The sequence below is a fragment of the Haliotis cracherodii genome, unplaced genomic scaffold, assembly GCF_022045235.1.
Source record: "Haliotis cracherodii isolate W230 unplaced genomic scaffold, xgHalCrac1.p SCAF_20, whole genome shotgun sequence".
Lineage (NCBI taxonomy): Eukaryota > Metazoa > Mollusca > Gastropoda > Lepetellida > Haliotidae > Haliotis > Haliotis cracherodii.
The window spans coordinates 4,024,976-4,036,193 of NW_027266276.1; the positions used below are offsets into that span (position 1 = coordinate 4,024,976).

Consider the following 11,218-nt stretch of genomic DNA (forward strand, 5'->3'; position numbering starts at 1 on the left):
GGTTCGATTCCCGACATGGGTACAATGTGTGAAGCCCATTTCTGGTGTCCCCCGCCGTGATATTGCTGGAATATTGCTAAAAGTGGCGTAAAACCATACTCAATCACTCACTCAAAATAGTCAAAGACGTTTGTGTTGTCAGTGCAATATCCTTTCTGTTGTAAACACTTGTGCACAGGCAAGTTGTATAGTACAATATTTTTTATTAAGATCTATTTCAATTTGTTTCCACCAGTTTTGCTATACCCTTGCACGTACTGCTTGACTGTATTGATGTTGCCATTACAAGGGATCAAAGTTTCATCCATAAAGGATCTTTTGAATCTAAGTTCTCATTTGATAATAAGTTTTTTAAAAGAAGTAGAATTAATGATGTACAAAATTATTGTTTTACGAAATGGTAGTGAATAATTATTAACCTAGATTGTTTGTGGCTGAGCCCTCGAAGACCCAATCATTCAGTTTGTTATTCCTATCGTAATTTTTAATCGCAGAATATTTGTTGATTTATAATAGTGGCTACAATTGACTACAATCGCCAGCAGGTGAAGCGATGTTGTAAATCCTGCTGGGGAACCGTGTAGGTAGCAGAAGTATCGTAAGTCCCCACGGTCCCTAGTATGGTGGCCTAAATTTGGTTGCTGGCGATCTATAGCTCGTTTTTATGATGTATTGTCGAATCATAGATTATTCTTTTAATTGTTCGCAACTAGTTTTACTTCTAAACTGTGATAGTCTACTTATTATACTGTCCGTCGTTGACAGGTTTTTATTCTTCTAAGTTTAAATTGTCTTGATGTTCTCGTCACTATATGGCTGGAATATCGCCGATGTGACGTAAAATTTTAACTCACTCACACTCACAACTTTAGAGGTACATTTGGGCATGCTCCTTTTTCGAAGAATTCAAAGCGCGCCATACGATTCTTGCACAAAAAAGTTGTTTGTTCAAGGTTCATTCAAGGCCTTGGTAAAGGTTTCAAAAGTGTTATGGAAGGCAATTGGAAGACACTTCTAAATTTGACGCATCAGTGACGAGATAGAAGCCAGATGCAATTCCCTATTTTGACTTGTACCATATGTTCTTGTGTTTTGTCAAAACAAGGTAATTTTTCCAAGAAGTTTAACTTAACCTTCAGGTACATCGATGATCTGTTATCATTCAATAACTATCAAATAGACAATTCCCTTCCACTGATTTACTTACCTGAAATAGAAATAAAGAAGACCAGTGAGACCGCCTCGTCTGTATCATATTTACATCTATGCATGAAGATTCAGAGTGACAAAACACCCTCCACAAGACTGTATGACAAGAGGGAAGACTTCAACTTCCCAATTATCAACTTTCCCTTCATGTCGAGCAATATTCCAGAAGATCCAGGCTTTGGTGTTTACATTTTACAACTTTGCACATATATAGTGGTTATCACGCGAGTGTGTTTGGGGATGGTAAATATCCTGTATAAGGAGTAAACATTGTATTTAGCGAGCCTTGGCGATCTAAATACATATTGTTTATTCCGATAACACACAGGCGTGATAACCTCGTTATCATATAATGTCCTGCTTCAATTCTGTGCTTGAAAATCGTTTTCCTTTTTTTACAAACATTACCGAAACATTGCAGGTTTTCCTGGAATGTGCGCATTAATATATATTACATCACAGGGTAAGTGTGTCAGTGGGACAATGACAGTAGTCAATATAGTTCCAACTGAAACATGCGAAACAACAAACAGGCAAAACAACAATTGCCTACACGAATTATTTTTACTTGCCTTTCGCGGCAATCCCTCGGCCTGTCCGCTAGAGTAACTGCCCTTTGTCAAAAGGAAGCTACTCTAACCCTAGTCTATGAGACGTCACGGCCACGGTGAGGCGTTGTTGACAGTCTGTCCTGTCATAACATTACAAAGTGCAGTCAGATGTATACACAGCGACAAAACAAAACAATGTAACTATTCAAACATATGTCCGCCAAATCAAGCTTTTTTTAATTTGTGGAAGAGGTTCTAAGCCGCAGAGGTCTACGAGCACAGATATGGCTACTGATTCCGCTTGGCTAGGACTAGTGCCCTCGCTAAATGTTGTTACAATTTATGTCCCCAAAGTTACCCAAACTTGTAAAATGCCTCAGCTACGTCACAGTTAGACACTGATTTTCAATATATTAGTCTGTTTTATCACAGTAGTTTATCCAGATTCCCGGAAAGGTTATGTCGCTTTATTTGCATTAGGTGGAGCAGGATACTCGCACCTTTACGCACTACTTGATAGTGATTAAAATGTCAGGCAGGACGTCAGTTGACCAAATCAGTGTATTCTAATATGGATGTCTAGGAACATATAGGTCAGTAATATCATTGACCGTGTGACCATGTCATTGTTATCTAACATGAAGGTCCAGGTGTCAGGCTGGCTCAGTACATAAGGTGAACATGTGACTACGTCAGTGTCAGTGTTATCAAACATGGAAGTCTAGGTGAAAGTATAGGTCAGTATCTACATCAACGGTAAGCAGTGGCGCTCCCTCCACCGAATGGAACGACCTCATAAACACAGCAGGGCGCTGTGCGTTCCCCCTGCCAAGGTACGCACGTGGCCATCAGCCCTGTACAAGCAGAACCTGCTTTCCTTAGTGATGGCGCCTCTCTACCAGTCTCGGCGTTGCCAGATTCGTACTGACTGGGCCCATTTCAGTCTCTATGGTTTAGAGGTCAACATTTTATAATAATTGTTTTACATATCACCAAGAACAATGATTATAGTGTTAAGTTTCTTAATTTCATCAGGGAATCTATTTAAGAAATAAACAACGAGTGGGCGTTGTTTATCGTACAATAATACACTGCAGGGAGAAAAAAATATGAGTGGCGCAGTTGTAAAACGACACTACAGGGAGAATAATTATTGAGGGGCGAAGCCTCGAGTAGTTTTTTCTCAGTGCAGTGTTTGATTGTACGATAAACAATGACCACCAGTCATATATTTCTTATATGAGACATCAATATAATGTACAGCCTCTTTAAGGATTATGATAAAAACTACAAGCTTTAAAAATATTTTCCCATATTTTAATGATGAAGACTCCCTGAATAGAATCCGACCTCGACAATGTTGGACAACTCCATTTAGTTATCAGGTGAGTTTGGTAGAGGTATTTTCGCTGACATTCTCACAATCCTCACGTCGATAATCTGTACCTGTTCTCACAATACCGACTGTCAAAATCTCTCCCACTTTTGGATGCGTTCGTTCGGCCACTGCGTTTATCTGCGTTGCTCAGCTAAATCTATGGGGAACAAATCACGAGACGCTTCCCTCTCAAACATAACGTCGTCCAATATATAACGGCATCAAGTTGCGAGCGCAGATACGAATCTCCAGGAATGACGTCATGATAAAACAAAGTATTTTCATGAAATTAACCACGCTCTGTTCTTCAGTTGTTCTTTCAATTGTTTGAGGCGTAGTCAGCTTATATTGCAGAATAGAGGCAGTACTTGATTAATTAAGATATAATGTCTCTGTATAGTAAATTAATATACAAGTTATTATGTTTTCATATACGGCTTTGAATGCATGTCTATATAAGCACTTGTAACCACATTTATCTGACGAGGTCAGTGTCAGCTCTTAAAGTGGTAGATCGTGAATATGATCGTCGAAATGAATGAGACACTTACTCTTCAGCGTGGAGAACAAACGTTCCCTGTAGTATTTGAATTTGTTTTGCCGCCATATGCTGTGGAATATGGGTAAAGCCTCGTTTTGGATTGCTCATTAATATTCATGAATGGAAAGAGATTCGCCCAGCGGTTCTCAGAGACGAGTCCGAGGAGTCAGGCCATTGTTGCCACACTCCGGCACAGTGATGACTTAATTAGCATTACACCTCGCCCACAAGCTGATTTGCCTATCAAGTACCTGGACTTTGTCTGTAAACAAACGCTCTGATTACGAAATCATATCAGAATGACTTAATGCAAGTATTTCAGTGAGCTTTACATACTATTTTGTATAATTATATAGATATCATACCATAACATCAACAGTGAAGAACACGACAATGCATATTGAAACTTCAAAGTAACAGTATTGCTATATCTTCAAAGGGCTTCGACATCTTCCCGATGCAAGGGAGTTAGAACAATAAAAGTCCAGTTTCAACCTTTGCCGAGCTTGGCTGGAAGTTCGTGGCTCGATCGTAGCGCAGCCAATGGCTATTACGAGTTATGTCCCTTCTTTGTCCCTCGTATTGACAGATCAGATTGCACCTCTACTTGATTTTGCCTCAAACTAAATGGCTGCGCGAGGTCAAGACGATCTGATCAAGTTAGTCGAAGAAAAGTTTCAAATTCCCTGCCTCACAGACGTCAAATGCGCGTGGATTGTAGCACAACACTTAAAGGTAAACGTGATTTGTAAATCTGAAATCTGCGCAGCACTCGCCATGTTGTTTACGAATAGGATGTCGATTTCGTTACGCAGTTTTGATTGGATTACGGGCTAGTTCGGCAAGGATTAAATTTGGATTTATAAGGTCACTTAACTCCCCTGCCTCAGGAAGATGTGCTTTGACGACAGAACGTGGAGCCGGACAACCATTGGAAACAAAGGATAAATACGGAAAAGGAAATAGTTTTTTAATGACTAAGGATATTTTCTCAATGGCATTTTATGACATACATTTAACTAAATGAATAGACTTGACGAATTAATGAAACGGTTGAACAACATAATGTAATTCGTTGATGAATCGGGACATCTCTAGGTCCTGTGGCAGGGGTACTAGGCTGACTGCAAGGAACTCTGTTGTCTGCCTTTTCTATTAATTTCGCACATATGAAGTAAGTACGAACGCGTTGAAATGATTATACTCATTTACCATTGGGCTTTGCTTTAGCTTCAATGATTCTAAAACCAAAGTACTAATCATGGCAAAAAGTGTTGTTTTTCTGAGACTGAAAAAACATTTTGGATCGTTTATTTGAGACAATATTTCAGATATCGTTATTGTTGGTGTCGATTTATAAATAACCAAAGTGGTTTCACAGCAACATAATACCTTTTGCAATTTCATTCAATGCCGGTCTCCAACAACATTTCAAATCGATTGGTGTTTGCTCACGAGGCCTCTAGAGCTTTCTGTTATTAATATGCTGGCAATATTATGTGGAACAAACGTATTTCTGCAACAACATTTTTATAAGGAATGATAAGTTAATGTGGAACACGTGTGCACGATTCTCATTTTTGTTACTAATTTGACTCATTTAATACAGACAAATGCAAAAACAATTCGGTGCCTATCACACGGGCAGTCGTCTTTGTCTCGATATACTAGTAATTGCCACATGTTTGTACCCTTGATGGTTTTCCAACCAAACGTCATCTAAAGTACTATTGTGTCGGCAACAGTTTCTGTCTCAGATAGTAAGCTGATCTGTGAGCATTGTACTACCGCCCTTGCTCGGTATGTTTAAATTATGACAGTGCTACAAACAACGCTACAGAGTTTGCGTGACACTGAATTACAACTGTGCTACACAAGCGCAGGGTCAAGCAGACCTGTTTCGCATTACATTGTCATCCCATATTTATACCTTTGATGTTAGAGAATTACCGAAAATCTCATGTATAACCCGACACACCAAACGATACAAATTCTGCCGTAAGTAAACTCCTCATCAAACGTTTAAAATATTGTTTTATATAATTAATTACGCCTACATAATGCTCTCTTGTCCACAGAACGATCATATTCCTATATTAGAAAACATAGACCTCCAGTAAGATCTCTTTATTCTTATGTTAAAAGGGATTGTTGAATATTGAAACCATGGCAGTGTTTTCATAGACATATCGTAACATGCCAGGTGTTTCGCTTCAAAAAGAAATAGTTGTAACAGTTTCAGTGTTAAAACATCTAGAAAAGTCACTAGGAACAATTACTAATGTAGATAGGTCGTCGCTGTATTTACATTTATTACAGTGTATTTCTGTGTTTTCTGCACACACAATGCATGCATTTAAAGGGTAAAACTGAACTTAAAAGCTTTACCTGCTCAGATAAGGATAAAATGCTCTTGTAATGTATTTATGTTAAAACAAGAGGACATTTGTACTCGCCTCCAGGAATTGGTACCAGCTCCGGGCAAGCAGACTAGTGTCAAGTTGTAACACTGTAATTATATGGACATAGACAAGCCGTCAAGACAGTTGTCAATTCGTGTAAAATGGACATTGTCTTCTCATTACAATAGACGGTGAAATGCACGATAAATATGTTTCCCACTAGAACGACACTGGTGGGTGTCATATCCTTCTTGACGAAATATATAACGCTGTGCATTGATTTTCAATCTCACAGACACATGTCTGAGTATTATTTAAATACACAGGGACAACATAGAGAAAACAATGAAAATCAGAAAACAATGTTTACTATTTGACCTGTGTGTTCTATGTAGGTTTGTCATTGATATCCATGTGTAGACATTCAGCTGCAACGCAATACCACAACAACTTGAGGGGGTCATTTCCTTGTAAAAACATAACCTCCCACAATTAATTAATTTAAACTTAAATACTTATCATTCCATAATTTGTTATTATATATGAGCAGGTATCTGGTGTAAGAGCTCATCGGGTGTTCCAATACAGTAATGACTGCACATATTCTTGTTTTTATTGTATTTTAGATCTGATTTGATTTGATTTCACTAAGTAGCAAAATGTTCATGAATGTTGTTTGTTCATGTTCCAAAATAACAATTTATTCAGTTACTACAACATTTAACAAAGATAAGCAATATATCTCGGTAATTATCACAAAGGCAGTGTGCAACATAATACACTTTGATTCAAACTTTAGAAATTGGATTAAGGAAGTGTTTTTTCTTACGACATAGATGCATGGGATAGATGAACAACAATCTGAATCTACTTTAACGAATTTGTCAATCACTAAGTTACCTTATATTTATACCTCCACTATAACGAATGTATTTAAATCAAATTCATCAGTGAATATCTTAAAAGGCAACATATTTGTCGAAAGGGAAGAACTGGTCTCTGGCCAGAATGTATACTCAACAACAAAAGATCCTGTGACACCAATATTTTAGTGTAGTTTTCAAAACAGTAAAGTTTGGTTTTAAATATTGTAGTACATGTATGGAATCAAGTCACAAAAACGCAACTGCTACAGAAAAGCAAGCACTCCATGCAAAAGTTTACTTTTATGCAAGCCCTATGCATTTCACTACCCAAGAATGGGTACAAAACATGTTCGTTAACGGGATTCCATATGCATTGTTTAGCATCGTGCTGACAACGGTTCAGAAAAACAACAAAATTACGCAATTATTCAACATTACGAAAAGCCACGCCTGTCCGAAAATGAGCGTCTGCGAGCCATTGGTATGCTTGAAGCAGGATTGAGTCAACGTGATGTTGCAAGACAATTTAACACCTACAAAATCGATTCCAGCCAGCAACAGTGACTGCAAGAAGCATCCCTGGCCTTCGACGAAAATGTTCACAAACCGTACGTCGCCGCCTCAGATGTGCATGGATTGTCGCCAGAAGACCCGCCATTGTAACAGGAAACCACCGTCAAGCATGTCTACAGTGGTGGAAACAGCGTCTACGCTGGACGGCAATGCAGTGGGGACCCGTTCTTTTCACGGACGAGTCTCGTTTTCACTTCAGCCACAGCGATGGACGGATTCGAGTGTACCGACTTCGAGGTGAACGTTTCGTCAATCATTGTGTCATAGAAGAAGATCGGTTCGGGGGCGGCAGCGTTATAGGTGTGGGGTGGGATTACAGAAAGACAGATGACCCGTTTGATAGTGGTAGAGTGAAATCTCAACGGGCAGCGCTACCGCGCTGTTCTACCGGTTTTGCGTCGTCATGGCCCAGGCATCACCTTTCAACATGACAACGCCCGGCCTCATATTGCTCTATTTGTTCAGGATTCTCTTCAACACAACAACGTGAGTGTCATCCCCTGGCCGGCTCGCTCCCCTGATCTCTCACCAATCGAGCACAGATTTGAAACGGCGCCTTCGACGTCAACCACGTGTTCCACAAACACACCAGGAACTACGAAAAATGCTCCAGCAGATATGGACAGATATCCCACAGGACTTTGTGCGCCTGGTCCATTCCATGAGACGAAGATGTGTTGCTTGCATCGCAACCAGAGGTGGACACACACGTTAATGATTTGTAAATTGACATTTTGGCATGTTCGTATTTTTTATGAAATCACGCATCTTTTGAGTGAGTGAGTGAGTTAAATTTTACATCGCATCGGCAATATTTCAGTCATATAACGATGGGAAGAAGGTATTAGATTTAAGATATCTGTCGACAAAGGACAGTAAAATTGTAAGGTATATCACAGTTTATATTTAAACCAGATCATAATTTTTTAAAAACATACAGCTATATATAGATTAAGTCTTATCAATTAAAATATGGTTATAGACCACTAATAACCAAAGCTAGACCACCTAACTGGGGATCATTGGGACTTACTGTGCTTTTGCTTCCTGCATGATTCCAGCAGGATTTATGCCATAACTTTGGTAACAAGTGGTTGTACGAAATATTAACCAATATTAAAAATCAAAATACAATCAAGGAATTAAAACACTAGTTGATATTAATTACCTCAATATAGATGGACTCATGTGCCACTGTCAGGGGGGACAATAATTTTACACTACTTTAACCCCCTGAGTGGCACCGCCTTCATACATCTCAGTTGACAATAATATCCAACTATTCTAAAACAATTCAAAATTTATAAAATAATAGTATTTCTTTAGAAAAAAACGAGAATTAAATCAGCACTGATATTAAAAGAAAGATCTTTTAAATATGTTGAATGATAATAGTTGTCCCTTATGAGAGAAAAATCAACACAGTCAAGTAAAATATGCTTGACTGTGATTCTCACATCACACAGGACACAGAATGGAGGATCCTCACCTTTTAAAAGATACTCGTGGGTATATCGACTGTGTCAAATACCACATCGTTGCAAAATAACTTCGTCATGTCTCGAATGGCAACCCAAGTAGGTATACCCTATTGTTGGTTTTTATAATATAAAGTTTGTTTATACCTACTTGGGTGTTCCACCGCATTTTGTCACAGGAACTTTTGTTGCTCAGTATGTTATGCGTATGTGCAATATATAGTTTTCTGAACAGCATATTCTGTGTTTCAGCCTCGAGCGACCCGAGTCAGCATCCGAGCCAAAGCGAGAGGGTCTCACTGCTCCCAGTGACGACACAAACGTCTGCTTCACAGGGTAGGTGGGAGAACCCAGGAGATGGTAACTTACTCATTAACCCTTCATTCCAACAGTCTCTACAAGTGAAAAGCACATGTACAAAGCCGTGGGGAATCGGTTGCGTTGTCGTAGATCGATGCTCATGATGTCAATCAATTGATTGTCTGGACCAGACTCCATTATTCACAGACCACCATCATATAGCTGGAATATTCCTGAGTACGCCGTAAAAACACAAACATGCTGATATAAAACCAGTCTAATGTCATATTATTCTACTAATTTCAAACAGCAACTGTACGGACATTATCATCTTATAAAGCTCAGGTCAACAAAAGTTGACTCCTGTCAAACAGAATAATGATACAACCACTTGATGCAGCAGAAAGATTTTAAACATGTTAAACATCATCCTGAATTACATGAACCAGCTGTCGTTATTTCTTTAATCGTTGTATTGTTGTCAGACATGTTGGAAGTGTTCATGGGTGTATCAATGTTCGTGTAACGTATCAACACTTTGAGGTGTGAACAATATTGATGTCTCCATCAACAGCAGACTGCCGCAACCTCCATCACGCCAGCGAGATTGGGGCCCTGCGGACGGTGGAGCAGATCCTGTTAAGGACAGGGGTAAACATCCTCAACTGTAGAGTGGGAGGCACGACACCGTTGAAGGAGGCAGCCGAGGAGGGATACAGAGACATTTTGGAGCTCCTTCTTAGTAAGGGAGCTGATGTGTCACTGGTGGGCGATGACTGTGACACCATTCTTCACTTAGCCTGTTATGGAGGAGATATTGGGACGGTGAAGTATATCCTGTCTCTGAACGCAGTGGACTTCAACAAGAGTAGAGGAATGAAGAACAGGACACCGGTGATGGTGGCAGCATACCCCGGAAACAGAAAAGTCGTGAATCTCCTTGTGACTAAAGGAGCTGACGTGTCACTGGTGGACGATTATGGTGACACCATCCTTCACTTAGCCTGTCGTGGAGGAAACGTGAGTACGGTGAGGTTTCTCCTGTCTCTGAACGTGGTGGACATCGACGCCAGGAACAAAAAAGGGCGGATTGCGGCCGCCATAGCGAGAAACAAGGGACATCGTCCCGCGGCGCTCACTGTTCCCTGTTCTGTGATATCGTCCACTGTCATTTTATCTCATATCCTTACAAAATTATGACAGATATATTAGACTTGTATAACGTGACACCTTTGATACGAACACGTACTTGTTCTATGTTGCGAAAATAAAGTCTCCGCTATGATTCCAAATAATGTTTTAGTGAATGTATTAGCTTTTGGCACTAAAATTAATTCATTTGAAGCAAGACCAGTAATCCGTAAAGCAGATCTGGGGAATGAATTTTGTAACTGAACACACAACTGACTAGTATGGAATCTTGCCAGCAATTCTGAGAGATAGCAATCAAGCCAACAAGGTCATATTGTTGGTTTGTCGTTAAACGCCGCACTCAGCCATATTCCATATTCCTAGTCTGTAAATAATCAAGTCTGGACCAGAGAATCCAGTGATTGATATCATGAGCATCGAACCACGCAATTGGGATCGATGGGATCGATGACATGCCAAGTCATGCCAACCAAGTCATCGAGCCTAACCACCCGATCCCGTTAGTCGCCTTTTACGACAAGCATAGTCACCTTTGACGGCAACCATGGGTTGCTGAAGACCTATTCTACCCCGGAATCTTCGCCGGTCTATAGCAGTGTTCCTTTAACTTTACTGGTTTTTTTGTGACATAGGCAACTGGCGCCCACTCACCATAGCGTCGGTCGTAGTACGGCTATACACCAAGGTACTAGCAGCCCGAATACAAAAGGCAGTCACCTTACACCCTAGGCAGCGCGGCTTCATCAAGGCAGCGGGTTGTGTTGAGAA

At 39.9% G+C, this 11,218-nt stretch overlaps 1 protein-coding gene across 1 annotated transcript; it reads left to right on the forward strand.

The window, feature by feature from the left end:
- Positions 1-9,856: 9,856 nt before the first annotated feature.
- On the forward strand, positions 9,857-10,498 carry LOC139470451 (receptor-interacting serine/threonine-protein kinase 4-like). Its single transcript, XM_071252858.1, has one exon. It carries the CDS (start codon positions 9,857-9,859, stop codon positions 10,496-10,498), a length of 642 nt encoding a protein of 213 aa, XP_071108959.1.
- Positions 10,499-11,218: the final 720 nt, after the last annotated feature.

Bases quoted from the DNA above. Each gene is read 5' to 3' on its own strand.
- LOC139470451 (XM_071252858.1), top strand. From the start codon at position 9,857: ATGTCTCCATCAACAGCAGACTGCCGCAACCTCCATCACGCCAGCGAG.